Source organism: Pterocles gutturalis, unplaced genomic scaffold (genome assembly GCF_000699245.1).
Source record: "Pterocles gutturalis isolate BGI_N339 unplaced genomic scaffold, ASM69924v1 scaffold396, whole genome shotgun sequence".
Classification (NCBI taxonomy): Eukaryota; Metazoa; Chordata; class Aves; order Pterocliformes; family Pteroclidae; genus Pterocles; species Pterocles gutturalis.
Window position 1 is genome coordinate 35,115 of NW_010102649.1, and position 24,197 is coordinate 59,311.

At 36.9% G+C, this 24,197-nt stretch overlaps 1 protein-coding gene across 1 annotated transcript in view; it reads left to right on the forward strand.

Moving 5' to 3' along the window:
- The first annotated feature begins 6,574 nt into the window (after nucleotides 1-6,574).
- KCNIP4 (Kv channel interacting protein 4) overlaps nucleotides 6,575-24,197 on the forward strand; it is a 50,782-nt gene continuing 33,159 nt past the window's right edge. Inside the window, exons 1-2 of the mRNA XM_010086345.1 lie at nucleotides 6,575-6,668; nucleotides 11,884-12,008. Of these exons, the coding sequence (XP_010084647.1) occupies nucleotides 6,617-6,668; nucleotides 11,884-12,008 (177 nt within the window). The 5' untranslated portion in view covers nucleotides 6,575-6,616. The remainder of the gene's footprint in view (nucleotides 6,669-11,883; nucleotides 12,009-24,197) is intronic.

Below are 24,197 nucleotides of genomic sequence, written 5' to 3' on the forward strand. Positions count from 1 at the left end.
GCAGCAGGATCAAGAAGTGTGCGCTGGTTTCATTTCACCGTTTTGTGGAAGTTCCCTGAGCTCGCAATGAGACATCTCTCCTAAGAACTAAATTCGTGTAAAGCATTTAAAAAAAACACATTATAGTGACAGCCTAGAGCACTTTAGGTTAATTATTTCCACTCAGAATAATTGGATAATAGTGTGAACACTATGAAGGTATACTCCACAAATTATTCATTAAAAGTATCTCTTTCTGGTCTTTTCTGACTCTGAGTACAAAAATAATTCTTACTACAAAGTACGGAGATGCTTGTTAAGGGATGTTATAAGTGGCTGCCATCTCCAGCAGCTTGGAGCCCAGGGATTCCTCCTCATGGCTGCTGGAGCCCAGCCCAGTGTGCCTGGGGGTCTCCAGCCCAGGGCAAGGGATGTGGCTGCTACTTTGCCATTTGCATATTCAACCAGTCTGTATTCTGGGCCTCTCTTGCCCACCCCACAGGTCTCCTACTTGCTAGCTTGTCCAGCTTGGTGCTCACTGCAAACACATGTACACTCACACACTCATCCCCCAGGCACCGTGCTCTTGGGGGTCCACCCAAATACCAGCAGAGATCCACTAAAATACCAGCAGGATAATAAAAGAGCCTGACTTAAAACTATTGTACTGAACTGATTTTATAATCTTTTTTTATTTTTATTTTTTTAAACTGCGTAGTTCAGAAACTGCAATCAAACACATCTGGTTCATTGGGTATTCTCTCATATGCTCACATGGTCCACTTCAAGAGAGATTTTTCTAAAGAAAGCAAATTATCTGGTATAAATACATTTCCTGTCACGGGGGACCAGCTTAGTTTTACATATGCTCTGGGAGTGCATGTGCAAGTGTATTAAGTAGTATTAAATGAACAATGTGGTATTGAAAACTAGTACATTTTCAAGCTTTGCACTGGAGAAAGCAGTTTTTCAAATTGAAAAGCTGTATGTATGTCGTGGGAAGGCATGGTCTGAATAATGAAGCTGTATTTGGGAAATTTAATGAAGACTCTAAGGACAAAAGTGTGGCCATTCCTCTTTTTTATATTTTTTTGTAATTTGATACTTCTCTACTTTGTTTCCTCTGTCCTGTGATACTAGCTTTTTCCCTCTCTTTTTCCATACTTTTCCATTTGCCAGTCCCACAAATGCCCAACAGTAGTTGCTGGTTTTAACAAGATAACTTGTTCTCTATCCTTCATCTTCAGTCCATGTTCAACTATATTTGGCCTCCAGACTTCCCAACTGACCCTGACCTCTAATTTGTTGATAGAGAAGTGTAGCTACCAGCTCCTAATCTGGGTCTGCCATTGGGAGGGTGATTTAAAACAAGGGAATTTAAAGCAAAGGAGAGAAATCTCACTCTTGAATGCATATTTCACAGTAGTACCTAAAATGCTGCCATCCGTTTTTTCAGTTCAATACTTTGATGGCTTCTCCTTGTAGCAGATCTAATGTGGTTTATAGAGCTTTGGTAGTCCGTGAAGCTGATAGGTGCATTTTATGAAGAAAAACAGAAAGTTATGGGCTGTAGAGGAAGAGTCACTAAAAATACATACGTACAGACAAATTAGATTGGAAAGAATGTTTTCCTGGGTTGTCAAAAAATACTGACGATCTGTAAAGTAGCCTACTGACAGGTCACACAGTTCCTCAGCAGGTGTTTCCAAAGAACTGAGGCTAAGACTGATAAGTATTTATGTTGTACATAATTTTGCTTCATTCCCAGACTCACTACTACAGAAGGAACATGTGCCCTGATTTGGCTCTCTTCCACAAGTCCTGAACTGTGAATATGAAATCTGCACTTCATTTTGTTTCCCTTGCCTCTCCATCTGTGCTGAACCATTAACAGCTTAGTGGGGCTGCCAGCCCTTAAGGCCCTGAGAGAAATTCCATCACACAGCTGAAATTGAGTGTAAACCATTATGCCAAGAAAATACTTCATGCATTTCTTTTTTTGTTGTTGTTTTTTTCAGCATCTTTTTCACTGCCTACTAAAATTTTAGATTTAGGAAATTACCTGAGCAGCTTGGCTTTCAGGTCTTATACTAACCATCTTCCAAAAAAGAGACCCTTCAGAACTAATACAACATAGGCATTCTTCCCATTTTCATGGGAAGACTTAAAATCCTGTAAGTGAATAAAATCCAGATTCCAGAACTACTGGGAGCTTAACTGTACTGCCAAGTCCGTGGATGCGGCTGGTGTATTGTAATACTGCTGAGCAAAAAGTGAAGCAAGAATTAAACAGTAGAAGCTCATCTGCTGTCTTTGCTAAATAAAGGAGTGAGACTTGGAGAAAGAAACAGTAAGCAAAAATAAAAAACCATTGAGGGAAAAAGAGTGGGCAAAAAAGGTAATTTTACAGGTGACTTTTCTCTTTCACTGACAGTGAAGGAAGAACTTATTGGGAGAATTTTTTCTAGTTATTGGACTTCCTAGTAAATAGGATAATTACCTGCCCCAAAAGCTCTTTTAAGTACTCAGATGAGTGTGCCTTTTAGGTTGACATTTATCACACAAATCCCATTATAAAAAGTCAGTAATGAGGGGAGAGGCAAGGCAGGAGAGTGCTGCTTTGAACAGAGGGCATGGCCTGTGGGCAGGAAAGGTGGGTGAGACTGGGGGCAAGGGCAGCCACAGCACAGTCCATCTTGTGCACTTAGTGGGGATGTGAGACAGACTATCTGATTCATCTGCTTCACCAGCAAAAAGTGCCCTGCCTACCCTTGCTTTCATGCTGACTACAAAAAATTTGCAAAGAAAACAACTACACTTAGAAAGCTATTTTGCCTCTGAAAACTCCTACAAAAATCCCTTAGCTTGATAGTCTTTCCTAGGGTAGTCTCACATGTCTCTGTAACAACAGGGCAATATGTAATATGTACTGGTTTTCTAAAGCAGCAATCATGTGACTGAAAAAAGTAAATATGTAAAGAGTTATAATAGTCTAGGTATAGATGGATATGATTAGGAATATGTGGTCATTTTATAAATTACTCATAACTTATAAGTAATAATTTCTATATTCTAAAGCATTCTTTTCCTTATTTCTTAAAATCTCTTATGACTATATGAATTTGTTCTTTAATGAGGAAAAATTTTTATGCTTCTTCGTCTATTTTTTTGTAACCAGCAGTGTCAGATCTGCATCAGCCTGTTAACATTGGGATATTGGAGTGAACAGGTCACACACATAACAGTGATCAGGATGCTTTGGGCTAAATATAGTTTTTAAATGTAGCAGTTCAAAAAACAATTGTAGTGACTGTGTGTCTGCATGGTACTCTCCATATTAAACTTCTATTAATAAAATTGTAGAGTTACAGTTCTCTACTTTAAATATCTGTAAATCAGAGGTTTGAGCCATTGGTGCACTTACCAGTTACAGCTACAGATATAGATCATGTCAAATAGCAGTCACTGCTAAAGGATATCTAGTATTCCCAAGATCTATATGCAGCATTTATATCAGTAGAGCAGTACCTTGCTATAAAAATACGTAACCCATGCTCCAGTTACAGAGCGTTTTGTGAAGTATGAGCATCTCCTGAGACAATCACCCACAATTTCAGGTGGTGTTGTGCAGAGATGAGTTCTAGGACACTCCCACAGTGAATTCTGGGGAAAAGTACGTCTCACAATTTAATTTTCATTGCAGAGGAGCAAATTATCAAACCCAAGAGCAAGCGGCACCAGTTAACTAACCTGAATTTGAAAAACCTTCACACCTAGCCCCAATTGGGTTGGGGATAACAGCTATGAAATCTCTAGTCAAACAATTATTTAAGAAAAAAATCAAGAAGAGTTTGGAAAATTCAACTTCTTCTGAATATCTCTTTCCAGTCTAAGAATCACTATTATTCTATTCTAGAAATTTGAAGGAAGCAAAATCAGTTCATCACTATCAGTGTGTTGGTGCTTCATGGCTCTTCATCTTTCCATGAACAGCCATTTTGAAGACTGAAAATAAGATAAGAATCTCTTACTACATAATAAATAAATTTTAATCTAGTTTAGATTAATTAACTTCTTAATGACACAGCTTATTCCTCAACCTGTTTCAAACTGGACAAATAGCTACAGAAATCACAGAAATTATTACAATAGTTCATCTTAATTAGCACTTTTAGTGTTTCAGCATGTATTAAACACTGACTCAGCACAGGCCTAGTGTGCAACATGTTTTCTCTATATTACATAGTCCTTTACTTACGAAAAATCACATGGAAAGCTGTAGTACTGATCAGGAGGTCGTGACAATGGACTGCAATATCTGCAGAATAAACTGACCCTAGTCACTGGGACCAGGAAGCTTTCATGCTGCTTCATCATACTCTGAGAGGATAAACCAGTTCCTTCAGCTCTGCCTTGATCTTAGTGTCAACGTTTTAAATTAACTGCCAGAAGCGAGTACATAAAGTATGCTGTCCTGCTAAGTTACTTCTCTGATATTACCTTTTTTCCCCATATATTTCATTTTATTTTTGACCTTGGTCATACCACTGCAAAGCCCATATGGTTTGCATTGAATTCCATGAGGTTTTGTTGTCAGTATAAAAGTAGCAAAATTGTTTGCTTGCTCAAGGCTTTGAGCTTCAAACACTTTGGAAATAATACGTCACTTTAGGTTTTGCAAAAACAAAATCTTCAGTCATTACATAGGTTGTGGACCTATGTAATTATGTTAAGTAATACACATGCAGTAAACCTTCGCAAAACTTAAATCAACAAGCTAGAAGTAGATAGTCTAGATCATGTCTATGCTAGAAGGATTCCTAACAAAGAAAAGAATCCTTAAGATAATTTCCTTTGTGCGTTGATACCTGCAGTACAGGCATAGCGTGATACTGCAGACACTGTCAGCTGAGGCCACAAGATATCCATTTAAAGGCTCAGTCTTTGTATTCAGACTGAAAATATGGAGTTTTAGACATGCATCGTATCACAGATTGTCTTTTATTTTATGCATTTTCCTGTACGGTGTTTCTGAGTTGAGCTGAGGGTTAAGTGCTACAGATAGTAAATGTATTCATTCTTCTTATTTCTAGTAAAAAGTTTTGGCTTTTCCAGAGATGGTCATTTAGGTCCATCTGACCTTGTGCTGAAACTGGATTGTTTCATCCATTCACCAGAGCTGCTGTTCTCACAGAGGCAGAATTTGCCTGGCCATGTTTGGTTGATTTTTTTAAGGCTATGGTTGAGTCTTTCCTGGTTTTTCGCCATTTCTCTAATTTAATTTCCTTTGGTGTTTTACTTGTATACAAACTGAGAAATATTTTTTTCTTTCATTTACAAAGTTTAATATCCTTAAAGCCTTCTCACTTTCTCCTTCTGTTCCCAAGTACAAGTACATACTTCCTCAAGATTGCTTACAAGCTCCACTTAGTGTCACAGATTGGAGGTTCCCACTCTGGTTCGGTGACAGAGGGGAAACTGTTTTACATCAGGCTCCTAACACCAGTGTTCAGCACAAGTGCAGTAGCAGGGATAACACAGGATTATCCTGGTGACTGTGCTGCTAGCACAGGAACTGTCAGTCTTGTCTTTCATTTCTTGCCCCATCTGTTTTGCATTCTTGCTGCTGTAGCAAGAGCCATTGCAGAGCAGCATTTGTGTTTGAGCACGTGCAGTCGAGATGAAAAGAGCTGGAGTTGCATAATGTCCAAACTGAGCTCTGCCTTTCTCAGGAATATAAATCATTTACTGAACTGTTTTACAGATGTTAAATCTGTCATTTGCAGCAAATATCCATCCAGGAGATGCTAGCTTGTATCACCTATTTTGTATAAAACTTAGTTAGGCCTCACGGGCAGTTATTCTGACAATTTCCTTCACAGTAAACAAGGGTAATGCTGTTCACCTGCTTTATGGCACATGAACATTAACTATTCAGCCATGTCAGTATTTAAAGATGAAAACAGAAATAATAGTTATTTTTATATACATGTAGAATGCCAAATATTAAAGAAAAGGGAAACTGGCTACACATCATGGTTGATATTTTAATATTCAGAAAAGGCAAAAGTACCAGGTTGGTTATCACAGTTGCTGAGTGCATTATATGGGAAAACGCAGCCATGGAACTAGAAGACTGCCAGAAGGGACAACAAAAGATATCTTTAAGGTTTTATTTGGCTTTGGTTTGGGTTTACATATTAAAATTCAAAATCAAATAGACATAAAAGTCTTTAAAATATTTTAGCATTAAAAGTTCTAAAAACACTCTTACCTCGTGTTATTTCAAATACATAATCTGATACTTCTCTGTTAGATGTTTTAAAGTGGGTTATAAGCACTTAAGTGGGTTATAAGAACTTTACAAGAGATGCACACACACAAAAAAATCCCCTTTATTGGAAAGACACAAAGATTGAACTATTTTGTTGTCCTGTTCAAATGTTCTGGTTGCCCTTTGCAATTCAGGATGGCTGCCGTCTGTTTGGCCTTTTCCCATCAGGATTCTGATATAATGGTGAACTCTACAGCATGTGCAGAAATTGTTCTCAAGCCTATGTTAACAGTCATGGTAATATATTTTTTAGGTTTCCTCTACGCTCAGAACAGTACCAAACGCAGTATTAAAGAGCGACTTATGAAGCTCTTGCCCTGCTCGGCTGCCAAAACGACATCTCCTGTTACTCAAAGCAAGTTTTATTTTTCATTTGATTTTTTTTTTTAGGTTTGCATGCATCAAAAGTTATACTTTCATTAACTGGTCGTTTGAGAAACAAGATATCTGCTGAAGTAATCGTACACTCTTCTGAGGTTTAAAAACAAGTGATGAACAGATTTGTGGGCTGGTAACAGATTTGTCTGTGCAGAGCAGGATGACAAGATACCAGCGCCAGGGTCTGCCATGTAGGAGCTGCTGGGTTGGCACTTATGCTCTGCAAGCTAGCCAAGAAGTGATTCACTGGTTAAATTAAATACCTTCTCTTACTGTATTTGAAAATTGGTACATTTTTGTGTACATGTGTGTCCATGTCTGTGTGTGTTTGCTGTCCAATACAGGCCAGTATCAGCAGTACTGGTCTGGGAAGAAAGGCTTGGCCCTGCAGGTTTTGACCGTATAACATCAAACGATTTAGGGAACAGGACTTAAAGTTTGTGTCTGAAAGAAAAATAATAATGAGATTGAAAAAAAAGTATGGGAATGAGGAGATAAAGGAAAAACAAACTGACACTACCTATAATATCTTGATACGCTGTGAGGAAATAAAATCTTGTCAAGGTTGCTAATAGATAAAAATAGGCAGAGGGAGGGAAAAAAGAGATCCATACATAGATACGTACATACATTTATATACCTAGATTAATTATAGTAATAAGAGATTAATTAAGCGATTAATTACAGTAATAACAGTAATGTCTTCCCATATAAATTGGCTACTATAACTGATTTTAAAATATCCCTGTGGATGCAGTTTGGTCTAGATTAATTTGGCTTAATTCTAGGCACTGATCTAAGCACTTAAAATTATAAGCTGAGCGGTCCCTGTGCTTCCTGTATACTCTTCTGATAAAGCATGTCAATCAACCTAATGTAAAAAAAAACCTTCCGGAGCAGCATCCAGTGAATATGGGACAACTCAAGGCAACTTGGTTATGAACACAGGCCCCAGTTAAGTGCCTAGAGTTCAGTGGTATGGCACTAGGCTTTCTTTTTGCTGTCCCACTTCACTGCCATTCATATGCTTCTCTATAGAGAAGGCTGTGGTACTTGTTTTCCTGTCAAAGTATTTGAGATCTCAAAGATGAAAAGGACTAAAGATGTGGATGCACAGTGATTTTTTCATGGTGGCTTCAGCTGATGTGTTTTACTTGAAAATACGATAGCTCAAAAAAGTCAATTACTGTTGTGACACCTGATAGTAATTAATTATGTAGAAGTTGTTTTCAGCTACGTGACCTGGGTAATATAGCCTTAGACTATAAAAGGAATCATAGAATCACAGAATGGTTTGGGTTGGAAGAGACCTTCAAAATTATCTAGTCCAACCTGCCTGCCATGGGCACATCAGATCAGATTGCTCAAAGCCCCGTCCAACCTGGCCTTGAACACTTCCAGTGATGGGAGATAGAGTAGAAAAAGGAAATAGAATAGAAAGAATAGGAGATTTGATCTGTTTGTTTAAAGTTAGTTGGAGACCAACACATCCTTATTCCTCGCACATTTCTATGTGCGCTTTTTGTCTGATAGGTAACACAAAAATATTTAGTCAGTCTCAATAACCTTGAGCATGCAACACTTGTATTGTATTTTCTTGCTGAAAGTTTTACAAACCAGAAGAGAAGTCAAAATACAACTTTAATTAAATATTTCATATCTGAGAACCAACTAGTAAAAAAAGATGCATTCAGCATTTTTCTCTGTACTTTCATCAATAATGAGGAACTATATTAAGTAAGAATGTTATATTAAATGAAAATATTATATTAAATAAGAATATCATTGTAGACACATCTTATTATTATCCCACTTTGACATAATGTGCTATTTGATTTCTGCTAGCATGAAAGAAGCAACATTGTAATGTACTAGAAACAAAGCCAGCCCTGCCTACAATAACCACATAATGTGAATTCCTTAGAAATTTTAAGGGGAATATTTTTAAAACAAGTAATTTGTTGAAATATACATAGCCTGAATTTGCACTTCTGTACTTAACTTCTATCAATGTGTTCAGGCAATGGTTACCTGAATAAATAAATCCATGTTTCAGGATTTCCATTGAACAAAGCATGTCAAAGAATGCTTTGTCTTACTTGTGTGCTTTAGGCTGGTAAGCCTAAACTTAAATCCATCCTTCCTAAATACATGTGCTAGAGATAGGACTAGATTCAAGAATGATTTTGGAAAAGAAAAGCGTGAGTGCATGCAGCTCTTAAATAGATAGAAGAGTTAGAATTTGAGTTTGTGCAAGCAAATGCATGTGCACAGGTTTTGCAGATATGAACAGAGCTTTGGACAGGCTTCTGCAGCTGCCATTTTTTGAAGAGTACGTCTGCTTTTTGCATTGCTTTTACCATTTTATTCTTTAGTGAACAATGAAGGGTTCAAAGCACAGCGCCTGTGGCAAATACACTAAAAACTGTCTTTACTATTTAGATAAAAGAAAGCTACTCATTAATGAAAGCAGTAAGAATATTATGTTTAATATATTGAGTGAATATGAACTTCGTTCTGTTTTTCAGTTGACATATGTTAACCGTTTATGAAAAAACAAAACAAAACCCTTAATTTTCTTAGGCTGAGGAAACTAGAGAACTGAAATAACAAATTTTTCATTAATTCTATAGAATTAATTAATGTTGAGAAATAGATATATTTTTACATATTTTCACTGTATATTTTAAAGTACCAATTTTTTTCCTGACCTGGATAATGGAAGCCGTAAGTGTGGAAATAAAAAAAAAATTAAAAACTTTCAAGTGACTGATGAATGCTATAATATTTTAATCAGCATAGTTGGCACATTATAAGGAAGTTTACAGTGATCTAATTTTTTTATTATTTATCTCTATAAGAAACTACAGAAACAGAGTGTGAAAAGAGTGTTATACTGAACCTTTTCATTAACAGAAAGACAACATTATCACTGCACTGCAGTCTTCTACGTTCTCACCAAATCATTAAAACACAATAAAAATGTTTATTATTAAGGATATACCAAACATTGTGCTCAGCATCACATTGTCTGGCCTTTATCTCTAGCTTCACATTTATTATATGTATTAATTTAGCTTCTAGAAAACCCTGTAGATGTCTCTCTAGGTAGCCAGATATTTCACAAATGAATGCTTAGAGAGCTCATTTCCAGTTTTGTCCCTTTCTGTCTAAACAATAGCGCATTTAAATCCCATATAACTCTTGGCATATAAAACACAAGTGACTTCTCAGCAATATTTATTCTCAGGTTGATTATTTTGCCAATTTAGTATAAGCACCTAGTGTTGACTTGCAGATGATAAAAAAAAATTCAGCTGCGCATCTAGAACATGACATTGTTATAGAGACTTTGGTGACTATATAAAGAGTATAAAAGATTAATCCCTTAAAACATGATGGAAAGACTTTAGAAAGTGTGCAAAGTAAACCCTGGACATTCTTATGCAGAGTTAAAATGGGACTCAAGAACTATGCTACACCTTCCATAGATTAGGAAGACAGCTTCTTAACTCTGGAACTATTTTATTCCAATTTGATCTCTAAAGGCAGGATTTTCAAGACTTCCTCTTTGCACCTCAGCATATCTTTTTAAAGAAGAGAGCTGAAATTTTCTTATAATCTTGTGAGTTCGGATACTGTCCTTTTAAAACTATTATAAAACATCATAAAATGCATGTAAAGTTCTGTCAGTTCGGGTTTTTGTCAACAGCATTTAAATTGGAAGTTTTCACAAAGATGGTGGTGGTCTACAAGTCATATGAGACAATCTATAAAGAAAAATTAAAGACATATAATAGTTTATCCATAAGCTAATACACAATGGACATTCTGAGATAAGACTGCAGGTGACACTGAGATCATCTGAGTGACGCTGAGATCATTTTCCTGAGATGAGTGCTAACAGCAACATCTCTTTGACAGGAGAAAAGACAAGGCCCTACAATTTTGTGAAGAGTTATCCAAATAGTTTATATATTATATCTATTTAAAGGTTGTTCATTTCTGTTTAGCTGAACTATGTCTTCTGATGCCAGATTTCTCCCAAGCAGTTTAAAGTTATTACTGCATTATAGCAGAACAAAAATATGTGAAGATGTAAGCATAATACTGTTTAATGGAGTAACCTAACATTGTGCTCTTATGAAAATAGCACTGAATAAAACTTTATTTTAAGAATGCAGAGTGCCACACTCTGATGAAATAAAATATCTCAGCATTGTACAAGTGACAATTAGGCATGTTCTCTCAAGTTACATTTCTATAGTTGGTATAACTCTTAAACCAGGATAAGGCAATGATAAGATTAAATTAGTCTGCAGTACTACATAAGCTATGTTTAATGCTGGGAGTACTTAAAAACAGATATATACATTCATATTTTTGATCAGGTATATGTCTGGCACCCTATATAAAAAAAATATATTGTCAGTTTCTTTAGCTATTTTATTGAACTTTAATATTTAAAACTCTACCTGGAGAAAAAATGCATTGCTATCTCATTCTTTTAGGGCTGAACTCAGCTGTAAGCCTTGAATGTGTGTATCCACATTCTTGTTCACCTAATGATGAGGTCACTAAAATCATCATGTTCCCCAATTAGGCTGTTCACCATGCATAATCATGTTTGCTATGAAGGGTTTGTTATACCATACCCAAACTAAGGTCTGCTGTTGAATGTGCAACATCAATCTCACACATTTTCCAAAGCACAACTTCACAATAAAAGGAGAAAACTGAAAATCCCAGTCTAATACAGTGAATTCACACCCATCAACTAACCAAGGGAAAATTTCCAGTATTCTGGAGTCACTAAAGTTTTATAAAATTGTTTTCTTTGGTCAGACAGTCATAGAAACAGAAAAGTCATACTGAATGTGTTATGCATGCCCTTGCAGAACGTTGGCTTTCCAGTTTATTGCTATCTGTACTGTTGTGATAATATCCAGACTGATGGATCATCATTGCTGTTCCTTGTTCTGTGCAGCCACAGAAGCAGATAGATACCTTTTCCCTGTGAATTCAAAATGAATGTGTGATTTGTCTTTAAAGCTGCAAAAGCTGTTCTTTAGGAGAATGTAATTTAACTTCCTTTTTTTCTGCAAGGTTTAGATATTTCTTCAAGGGTTAGATATTTCTTCATCCTATATTTCGTGTTGAGCTTTTCCTTCTCTGTCCCTTGTATTCTGCAGACACTGTAGAAGATGAGATGGAAATGGCCACAGTACGACATAGACCAGAAGCTCTTGAACTGCTGGAAGCACAGAGTAAATTCACAAAGAAGGAACTTCAGATCTTATATAGAGGTTTCAAGAACGTAAGCACTTTCTTTTTGAATTTACCATCTGTTTACAGGATGGGCTACTGCAGTATCAGCAGTATAAGAATGACTGGTAATGGAGCTCATGGGATTCAGTAGCTAGATACTGCATGTCTGGTCAGGTGAGGAAACCATCACTCTGCAATAATTGGGCTATTTAATGACCAAAAGATGTAGACAAATGAGAAAGTATCCAGAAGAGAATAATTATAACTTAGCATGGTCAAACTTTGTTCAAGGACAGATTAAAAATTGAGTTGAGGTTGTTTGTCCAAAGATGCAATAGTGGGAGAGAACATAAGTCGTGAAGAATTTGGTCAAGAGGAAAGATTTTGATTTTTGTGTTCACAGTAGCTATTACAAGAACTAATTGGCTTAAATTGCACTAGAGGAATTTTTTATTAGGAGAACAGCAGTAGATGACTTCTTCAGTCCTTCATAGCTCTATAAATCTGTAAACTTGTTAGATTCTTTAACTAGGAGTCATTAGTTGGGATTTTTTTGCTGATATATGTGCTCTATTGGCAGGCCCAATATTTTCAGTTGGCAGGGATCACAGCTGAGGGTCCCAGTACACGCGTGCAGTCTGCCTCTTTTTCCAGTGTGTATGTGCCATCCTGTGGTGCTGGGCTTGGTGTTGGCATGTGAGACATCCATGGTTAGTACAGTAGTGAAATAAGGCACAAAAAGATTTTAGTAAGTAATATTAGATTCTGTCTCTATGCTGCCCTTGGTTTTACTAATATTATGTATATGTATATATTTAAAAGCTGTTTTCTTAAAGAAGTAGCCTTTTTCTGTCTGTTTTATTCTACTGTCTTTCATGTGATTAACACTTCTGTAGGATATTACAAGCAATTAACATTGGATAGAAAATACTTGATATTAAAAAAATTAATAATAACAATTGCTCACAAATCATTGGTGTGTAGTATTAGTCTCTGTACTCAGCTGTGAGTACTGCAACTGTGCAGGTGCTAAGTCTCCTGCTGAGTTGAAGGTAAAGATAACTTTAATTGCATTTATCACCTTTTGATTTAGTTTTTCTTTCACCCTTACAAAAGGGCCTTCTTGCCCTTGGCATTTACTACTCAAATGAAATTGTGTAACAAAGCATAATAGTCCTGAAAGCACAACAAAACTTAACTATGGAATCAGAGAATATTTTCAGTAACTTGTACAAGAAGAAGTGTAAATCTTGCAGAATTCATAAATACCATGTATTTTGTAATGAAAGCAAACCATGCAAAGGGATGTTTTAAAACTACATTTTTATTGAAAGCTTACAATGCAAGTAAAATACAGAGTCATTTAACATGTCCTGTCTATATATCATCCTCAGTTCCAGAAGGTATATAAAGTTGGCATGTTAGTGATTAACAGTGATTGCTCTTAAAAGCTTTTCATTGCCTCAGGGTACCAGAGAACATTCCCCTGCTAATGACAGTATTCCCTAGACATTGCATATCATGAACTAATGTCCCTAATTATCTAAGGCAAAAAGGTACAAAGTATAGTGGATAAAATAAGCCTTCTGTCTGTTTGTCTAAAAATAATTATTTTTAGAGTCTCAGAAATTAAGGACCTTGATAATTCTCTGCATCAAATGAGGTATGGCAAAAGAGAATAGGCTATAAGGAAGTATTTTAATTGATTACCATTTTACTGTTTTTTGAAAAGAGGAATTCCAGCTCTTCATATGCTTTTGTGTTCTAAGATGTAAGTTCTACTTACATCAAAGGTATGTCGATGGCAATACATGGCAATATCTCTTTATTCAGGTGTTTCATTTCCTTATCAGCTCATGATAATTCAAGACATGCGTGTATAAATATCTTTGACTATTTAGAGCTAATGTACTTCAGGTTTTTTGTGTTTAATAGAATTGCAAAATTATCAATTAGTTTCAAAAATGCTGTAAAGCTTGCCTAGGTCTGGTGACTGTTATAAAAGTAAATCAATTTAAAGCAGTAGTCTTTAGGCTAAGCATTAGGTTTCAAAAATGAAGGAATTTTAAAACCTTCAGTTGAGTTCAGGTTTGTTTTGTTTCTCGTATTTATCGGTTTATACTGCAAAATGCTCTCCAGCTCTATGAGCAGCTTGCCTACGTGGATTAGTTCATCTTTCCTGTCGTGTATCTAGCTTTTACCAAATATAGTTTGAGCGGCTTTGGTAGGTACTGATACAGAACAGCATTAAAGTGTATCCTGTGGTCTGCACGTAGATGGTCTTCCCCTGACAGTGCTCAGTCATCAACTTCTGTCTGCCATTCAGGCCACCTCCCTTCTTGCTCCCCTTCTTTCTGATACAGCTTAATACTATCCTGCCAATATCCCCACCCTGGTGTGTGCTTCATGTGCATGCTTCATGCACCAATATATACTGGGGGGTCACCCAGCTGGAAAGCAGCTTTTCAGAAGAGGACGTGGGGGTCCTGGTGGACACCAGGTTGAACATAAGCCAGCAATGTGCCCCTGCAGCAAAGAAGGCAAATGGTATTCTGGGCTGCACTAGGCAAAGTATTGTCAGCAGGTCAAGGGAGGTGGTTCTTCCTTTCTGCTTGGCACTGATTGCCCTACATGGAGTGTTGTGTTCAGTTCTGGGATCCCCAGTACAGGAGAGATATGGATATACTGGAGAGAGTCGAATGAAGGGTCACAAAGGTGACTAAAGGGACTGGAGGGTCTCTCCTGTGAGGAAAGTCTGAGAGAGCTGTAATTTATCAGCCTGGAGAAGAGAAGGCTCAGGGGGATCTCATCAATATGTATGTTATCATGTAGGTCAATACCTGAAGGGAGGGTGTAAAGAAGACAGAGACAGGCTCTTTTCAGTGATGCCCAGTGATAGAACAAGAGGCAATGGGTACAAACTAAAACAGGAAGTTCCTTCTCAGCATCAGGAAATACTGTTTCGCCGTGAGGGTGACTGAGAATGGGCACAGGCTGACCAGGGAGGTTCTGGAGTCTCCATCCTTGGAGATACCCAAAAGCCATCTGGACATGGCCCTGGGCAACATGCTCTAGGAAGCCCTGCTTGACCAGGGGTGTGGGACCAGATGACCTCCTGAGGTCCCAGCTAACCTCAGCCATTCTGTGAGTCTGTGTTACTCTGTTTAATCATTCCGCTAGGAAGGAAACTCTACTGAAAAGATTTAGTGAAATACACAGGCACAGATCTTTAACATCAAAACTTGTGTGGATCTCACATCTGTGGTTTATGCTTTTCACCTGATGTTTGCCTGTCTTACTATCTTTTCAACAATTTAACTATATAAAGCAAGATAAATTGAAGCATAAATTTATGTGTAGGTCTGGTCACTTTATGGTCCTGTTAGACTAAATTTGCAGCACCCTACAGCACAATAACATCAGTATTGCACTGTGCATTGACATGGCTCAAAAGAGCTGTAGTGCAGACTGGGGTCCGACAGGCAATGTAGCTATTATCAGCTGGCATAATTGTTACATGTACTCTTGTTAATTCAACAGAATTATGCCCTATATATGGATTTTTCCTGGTCCGTATTTGTGTCACCAGTGAGCTACAGAATAACTATCACTATTTGATCGCTTGATATTTGGAAACAACATGCTAGTTCAACCATATAAGTTAAGCTAGTTACTGCTTGCTACTCCAAGAGTTAATGCTGATTTCAGGCAGGATTTTCCCATCTATAAATCCACAGATTGCCTATCTCTTTACAGAAGGAACAGACAGCAAGTCTATCCTTACATAGAGCCTAAAAAAAAAAGAGATTATCAATAGTTAAACTGTAATAGTACCAGAAGATAAAGTATCTGTAATGGTGCAAATATTAATAACCTTAATGAACACAAAATTTTAGGCTTTAGAATGGACAAGATGGGAATAGTAGGTATAAATTCAAAGCTGACATTTCTTTCTGAAGAATTTGGATGTCTCTATATTATAATACTTAATGCTTTAGGTTTGTCAGAAAGTAATAAGAAAAGTGGATTTTTTTCTGTATATTTTCAACAGCCTATCTAGAATGCACTTCTTTTCCTCTGTCTTTTTGCAAGCATGGCAGGAAGAAATAGGTCCCAGACATGATAAAGAAAAAACAATTGGTGAAATGGATGAAAAGCAGTATTCAGTGCCTTTAACTCAGTATCCTGTTTCCGACAGTGTCCAGATAAGGGAAAAAAAAAAGAGAAATTTAGAATTAAATTTCCCCTAACATACTGTGCTGTCACCTGGTACTCCACTACTGAAATACTTCCTGTGCTGAAAGTTGTAACTACACCTTTTTATTTTACGTACTTTAACCAAATTTTCTTCCATAAACTGTGATTTTTACTTTTTGAACCTACTAGGGTATTTTGACATCCACAGCACCATGTGGGAAATTAGCTCCATATCTTAATTATGCCTTCTGTGAAAAATAATTCATTTCTATGTCAAAGCTGCTGCCTTTTATTTTACTAAGATATCTATAGTATTTCTGCTATGAGCAACTAACTAACCGTTACCATTGCTTCTCCAAGACATTCACTGTTTTACATACCTCTAACACATTTCCTACTTAGTCCCTTCTTTTCCTAACTGAAAAATTCTGTCTGTATAATCTCAAGCCAGCCTGCTGATTACCCTGAATCCTGTCTAGTTCTAGGATGTCTGTTCTAACATAGAGGTGACCAGAACTTCTTACAGCTTATGTCGTGTTATTTATTATTTATGACTTCAAATTACTTGCATATAGTTCTGACTGACTTCAGATGAGAAAGCAGCAAATACTCATGTATTTCTGTAGTGTTGGTTATTACAAAGTTTAATTTATTATGTGGTTTTCACTTATGCAACAGAAAAAAGGCAAACCTTTAAAGATATTTTCATCACTTTGATTTTCCAGTGTAGGCAAATTGCTCACCAAATCCAGCAAAAAGTAATACGGGCAGAAGGAGTACAGGGTATCAGATAGCATCTCTGTGTATATGTACACACCTGAAAGCTTTAGAAAGTCTCAGATTACACTGTATAGCTGATGTTCTAGGAAGCAAGAAGTAGGGTACAAATACAGGGAAGGCCGAAGACTATTGAAATGCCTACCTTGACAGTGTCTGTTTTGGTAGTAGTAAAGGTCAAGATTTAAAATACAGGAAGAGATACACTAAAGAAAACGTAAGGAGGTGGGATAAGCGCCTTCAGATGACCTAAGAACTATTATAAGAAAAAGCACCAGGGGAGAATTTATGCCTATATTCAGTAATTTAGCCATTTTAAAGCTTCTTTACTATCCTTGAAAAATGAGCTTAACAGAAGTCCAAAGCCCTCCCCAGGCTCAAAAGGTTGTCCCCAGCACTCTAGTTTTACAATGTTCCTGCACTCTTGTTGATGAATTTTTGCTCAGCTTCCATCACAGTGGGACCTCTCCATTTTGTATTTGGCTTCCTGTCATCCCATTCCTTGTAAATTGAAATTGTGATTGCTTTAGTCATTAACCTTTCAAACCAATGGCTCTGTGGCAGGCCTAGTGCAAGTGGTACTTCTCAATAAATTGCAGAGACTATCAAGCATGCACTCAACATGTGGTCTTTCTTTCTCTTTTGTCCATTGATAGGTCTCTCACAGTTTTAAAAATGTCCCTGAGCTATGGCACATTTCCATTTTAAAAATACTTAGATAACGGTTTTGCTGCACAAAAGATGCTTCTGTGCTAAACGTAAATGTTAATGATCTTTTAATTTTGGTTGATTATTCTCATCAAAAATTCAGTAGAACTTTCTGTTGGGAAACTACTAGAATTTCCTGGAAAAGCGAGAGGATTTTTGATGAACATTTATCTTACCCAGCTGCATATTGGAGAAAGTGTAAATTGAAGTCATGCATGCATAAAAATGTCCCTGGATAGATACTGTAGCTTTAAATAGGCAGCTCCATACTTGTGACATTTATTGGGAAAACAACATTTCTAAGATATCTTTCTTCCCTATTGCTGCTAGCAAATGAGGCAAACAATAACAGTAAGAAAATAACTCTGATAATGTTACAGCTCGAAGATAGGTTCCCCATCACACCAGCCATCCATGTAAGAATACATTTGTGAATAACTCAAAATATGCTAATTTATTCAAAGATTTTCCCATTTCAATAAAGGTTTAATGGAAGCATTTTATTGTGTGTTACATCTGTAAGTCTCACAAAAAGTTTAATGAAAGCTTGTTTTATAGGTTATGAAGCTCATTTATTGATTGTCTAGAGCATTTGAGTTTTGCATGATAAAATACAACTATTCTCATCCTTTTCTGGAAAATTCCTTCCCTTTTGGTTGTTCTTCTGTTAGTCTTTTACAGAAAAAAAAAAAAAAGTGAGGAGAAAGTGCTTGTTTTATCTAATTATATTTCTAATCTAATGAGTAGGAAATAAAAACATATGGTTCATGTCATGTGGGTTTATCCATCTATGTATATCTACATACCCAACTGTAAGAATACTCATAGGATATTTTTGATAAGTTGGACTAGATGACCTCCAGAGACTGAGTTCCATCAGTTCCATCACATTCATGTTAGATAAATAATTTAATATACAGGATTAGCTAATGGCTTGAATCTAATTGCTGTTTCTATATTGTGCACAGCAGCCCAATACCCTCAAAACCTCAACACATTTACAATGTGAATTTTCACATTCTTAGCTGTAAAAAGCCTCCAGAAATAAATAAAATCTGCATTAATACCTTCTGTGGAAATTCAGGTTGATGTTAGATATGGCTTTGTACCTAGGTAATGTTGGCACTCTGACATTAAATAAGAATTTGGCATCACAGAGACACAGCATCTTATGTCATCATTAGCATTACCCACCAAGAAAGTAAAATTCAAAGTTTTTATACTCATCTTTGACACCAGTTCTAGACCTCATATGATAAGTGCTCATATTATGTATTAAAATCTCTCTGAAAATATCTGTGCTGGACTCAGGGGTATGATGTAGAAAACTTAAGTTTAGCACCAGCTCTCATTACAGCCCGCTTATTCAGAGATAGAGACCATGAACTTCAATTAAGGAAGCCTTCAGGATGGCAAGGAAGCCACATAGGCTGGCTAATATAAAACACCAGGTACTAATATTTATCTGAATTTGTATCTCTCTCCAAAGCCTGTGGGTCTAAATATTAGGCACCTTCATGAGCTACGGTGATGTGCTGAGAATAGGTACCTGAAAGGACAAAGTAGCTTTGTCCACGTTTGTTGTAACTGCCTGGGAGTTAGAACATTTTCCTATGTAATGAGAATTTTAAAAATGAAAGAAAAATTATAAATCTGATAAAAGTAATTGGGACTTAGAAGAGGAAAATTGAGTTGGTGCACTGAACAAAAATAATGTTCAATGTATAAATTGTTTCTCTACTCTGAAATTTTTTGTTTGATGATGAAAATTAAGGTTAGGTATATACCGTGCATTTTGTGGTATATGCACTAGCTTGTGCAAAAACTGAAACAATGTAATTTTGAGGATACTGAAGTTAAAGTTTTCAGACTGATTTAACTTTTCTTATATATTTGTACGCATTATATTCTAGGAACACTAAATATATATCTTGCTTATTGTAATTGGAACTAAATGGTAAGAAAGGATGTATGAGAAATGTATCTCAGTGTCCTACACATGGATGACTTTTACCGTTACAGCTATTCTGTTTGCGCAGCCTCCGGTGTATGACTAATAGAGATGTACAGAAATCTTTCACTTCTGTCTTTCAAATGTATTTTCTAAGATAATCAATGTCTTGATTAGAATATATTTGCTACAAATGGAAAACGTGTCCCCTTGTGTTATATTTGTGAGACAATAAAAACTGACAAGTGACATAGGCATTTCACTATAAAAGAGATTTAAAAAATGGCTGATGCAAAGAGTTTGAATACCTCTCTGATGATCTGAACAGAGGTTTTGAAAGACTATTCCATTTTTCTTGCTTCCTTACTTGACCTTTTACACCTGTTCTAAAGCATGACAAGGGGAAAAGAAAAGAATCTTCTTAGTTTATGTCTCTAGAACACTGTATATTATGAAACAGAAGTTTTCACACCATGAGAAATAACACTTTAGCTTGGATCAGCTGTCTGGGTTGTCAGTGTCCTCCATGTCACAGTCAACAGGATGTCTTCAGTTCTTTGTGATCTCATTCAGTTCTGCACGTGTTTGTGTTGTAATGAATAAATGCAGATTCAAGATTAATACAGGCCAGAAGAGTGAAAAAAAACCCAAAACTGACCGGGAGTGACAATGGCACTAGTGCAAGAGTATTTTCCCTCTCACATCGGTCCTCCAAAGCTTGTTCTTGCAGATGAGGCAGCTTAGAGCTTAAGCATGCTTTTCACCCTCCCCCGTGGACTCCAAGGTCAGCAGGGAAGATTTCATTTCACCAGCAGTCAGTGCAGTTGCTTTTCCCTCAAGATCTGACAAGTATCTGTAGAAGTCCTTGGATTACACAGCGTGTAATCTTAGCAAGATCAGGATCTTTCCAGATGTTGACTTTCTTTCTGAACAAACAGAAGAGAGACAGGAAAAAAAATACAGGTTGATTAAAGGTTCCCACCTAGTTGTCCTGGCTGATATGAAACAACACTAAAACCACTTGACCCGTATCCCTCTGTGACTCTGAGTATCAAACAGGGGATGGGTTGCTCTGCTGGTTAACAGTGCACAAAACATGCTGACCCCTCTGCACAAACAGTGTATGAACAGGAGTGTTCTGGACATGAGGAGGATGTGGATACAAAGAAGCATCAACAACTTGTCTTTTCAAATAGACACAGTGATGACACCTGAACGGATTGTGCCTCACGCATATAAACCTGTTAAATTTGTGTCATAGAAACACCAATAAAATAGAAAAAAATAAGGAATTTCTGAATCGTACTAGAAAATCAGATAGTAATAATTCAAACTCGAAATTAATACCTCCCCATGTTAGAATACTCCTGTGACTTGCTTAGCCTTAATAAACTAAACAATAGATAACTGCATTATGAAACTCCAAGCAAGTAAACCTAGAAGCTGGATATCATGTCTGCTGTCAACAGACAGATTTCTGCAAATCATCTTTTTCTATCTAGAGAGAATTTCTGAAGATATGTATAATGCACATAGCTCAAACCTCCATTTTTAAAAATAGAGTTGTTATTTACCAGTTGTGCTTCTGATCAATTGTTTTCTCGATTTTAGATGACTGAAGAAAAACTAAGAAAGAAAAAAACCTTGCCAATGTAGAATTTTGTTATTATGTTTCAAAAGCACTGGCATTCATTCACTAGGGGCTTAGAGGAAGCTTTTCCATATTTCAAACAAGGCTATGTGAAAAACCTTTAACAAATTGAACAATAAATAATGCTTACATTCATTATATATTTCCTTCAGGAGTCATTCAAGAAACTTGAAACTTTCAAACATAAGAGTAAAAATAATTTGGAGGTACACTCTGACAGACCTAGCATATAGTTGTCAGTCATCACAAATTTACAGACCTTAATGCATTCAGCAGAGATACTTGTTTCAATTAGTCTCACAGTTGCTGGCACAGACTGAAATCTTCTTTCTGAAAGTTGATAACAAACTCAGTCCCTACACTTCTATTCATCTCATGACTTACTGCTGTTCATGGAGATACTTCACATCGTGTTCACTAGGGAAAAACTGTCAGCTAGCATACCAAGGACTGTCTTTGTAATAGTGATTGATTACTTCTGAATTATCTCTGAAGAATGTAGATGCCAAGTTGCTAATTAAGCAGCATATAAAAAGAGCATGATTCTAAGCACCCAGTATCAATAATAGTGCAAAGTGCCAAACACCGCTAAAGTTCTTTAAAAAAGTCAATGTTATATTTTGGTGGCATTGTATTGCTCTGTGTGCTTGTCAGTCCCTCTTATTGAAATTGGCAGTACCTTGTCCTATGCCCTGGTGTGCTCTCAGTGGTGCTCACGGTCACAGTAAGGTGTGCCATCAGTCATGCCAGGCTGACACTTGATGCACGGTATGAACCTTCTGCTCTGCCAGCCAGCTGCTCAGTGTAACTCATCTGCTGGTAGAGCTGTTTTCTACCACAGAGCTTTCATGTGCATCAGTATGTGGTATCTGAGGAATATAAATGTTTATGTACTAGAATATGAGCAGCAAAATACCTTCTTTGGCTATTGCTCACTTTTTTGCTGCGTCTGGACTAAGCATTACAAAGCTTGGTACTTGAGTTATGTGAAATTGTTGGATTCTTGTTTCTGGGTAATCACTAACATTAGAGAAGTAAAATTTGTTGCAAGGCACCACTGATGATGTTGTAATTTAAAAATTTAGTGAGTAGACACCTCTTATTCTCCTTTCTCTCACTTGTTCCCTTTTCTTGAAGAGGTGGGATGAATATTAACTGTAGCTCCTGTAAACACTATATATGGTCTTTAGACTACGGTATAAACATTATAACACACAGCTTAGTGTACAATGTTTTAGTAAGACAATCCATTGAGAAAACAGTGTTTAGAAAATCCCTCTACTTGGATTTCTTGCTACTGGTTTTCTTACTTTTAAAAGAGTTTTTATATAAAACATAATTCTGTGTTAAATCCTCTACTAGCTTGTCTCCCTGTTACACTGCAATTCAGGGACACAAAGTGGACATGTGTATTTTCAGGTGGGCATCCTAAGCCTGCAAAATGAGAGGAAAGGGAATCTTCTGGTGATACTTCTAGATGGTGCAGCTCAACCACTTGGATCCTGATTGCTTCAAAACTTTATAGACAAAATCTTATTTGTGCTGGACTCAGGGCTCTGTTCTAGATCCTAGGAATTTCCAAATAATTTTGTATTTTTATACTTTTTTTCTTGTTTCAATTGCTGTTCAAATTAAATGGAATCATCAATGTGCAGGTTTTGTCAGAAAGCAGTGAAACTTTCAAAAGTCCTTTCTTGATTTCAACAGAATTAATTTCTGATTAGAAATGTCTTTAGATCTACATCTGTGCTAAAAATGGACACTGGTAATTCTTCAAATAAAACAGAAAATGACAAACGACAAAGCATCAAGGTCAAGTCTTTCAGTGTGATGAAAGTTTATTACAAGTCTTGGGCCAACCTGCCTTTACCTTTGAGTGAAAGTCTAAAATCCAGTATCTAACAGAGCCCATATGCTTTAGATCAGCTGGACATTTATTTGTGCAGTTGCTCTTCTCTCCAATTATGTGAATGATTCTTATGTTAACTTTCAAGTAAGGCAATTTATTCAACTCAATCAATTCCATTGTGAAATATACTTAAAGGACCTTAGACATGGTGAGTATAATGGAAGAAAGAGAGCCAATAACTCAGAAGACAGCATGATTCGGTAAACACAGCATGAAACTAGAAGTCTAAAGACTCCAGCCTTTTGGCTCTCTGGCTGGCTTATTAGTTGCCACACACCTTTGAAAGCCTTAACTATCACACTAAAAAGCCTTCTGAGTTGCAAGAGAGTATTATACCAGTGCTTCACTGCCTGCACGGGCTCCACATTGACAACTGCCTAATTTAATGTCTCTGGTCTGACAGCCAAAACCTTTTAGAGTGTCCCTGGCTATCTGAGAGATTGCTTCTCAGCCTTTGATCAAAGCCTCCTCAAACACGCCCTGGGAACAAAATGGGGAGCACCAGTAGGGGGGCTGATGGCTGTGGGAAACTGAACTTTCCCAGGAGATGGAGATAGCAAAGTTCATCCCTACAGGAGACTAAAATGAACACTGAATTCCTCAGTGCTAAGAGTGAAATGTGTGTTCTGTGGGCAGTATATTTGAGTGAGACCATTTACCCCTCCATGACCAAACTCCATATCCATCAAGTGGAAATAACAGTAACCTCGTGCCTGAAAAAACACCGGTCTAGGAAGCACACCACATGGTATTTCTAACAATTATTTACTTGCTCTGACACTGTGGCCAGCTTCACTGTGGCCTCACAAAAAGAAGAGTCAAGAATAATTTTTATGTGTAAACCCCCGGTAGCTGGATATTGCAATATTTGTCTCTGGCATGCTATCTACCAGCAATTATAGGTATCAGGGCAACAGACACATGATTGTGATTAAAAATCTCAGTACTAGGCACTGAATCTAGGTGCACAAGAAGCGTATTGTACAGGCTACCAAATTTGGATCAATAGGCAGGAAAACCAGCTTCAATAACTAACTACCATATT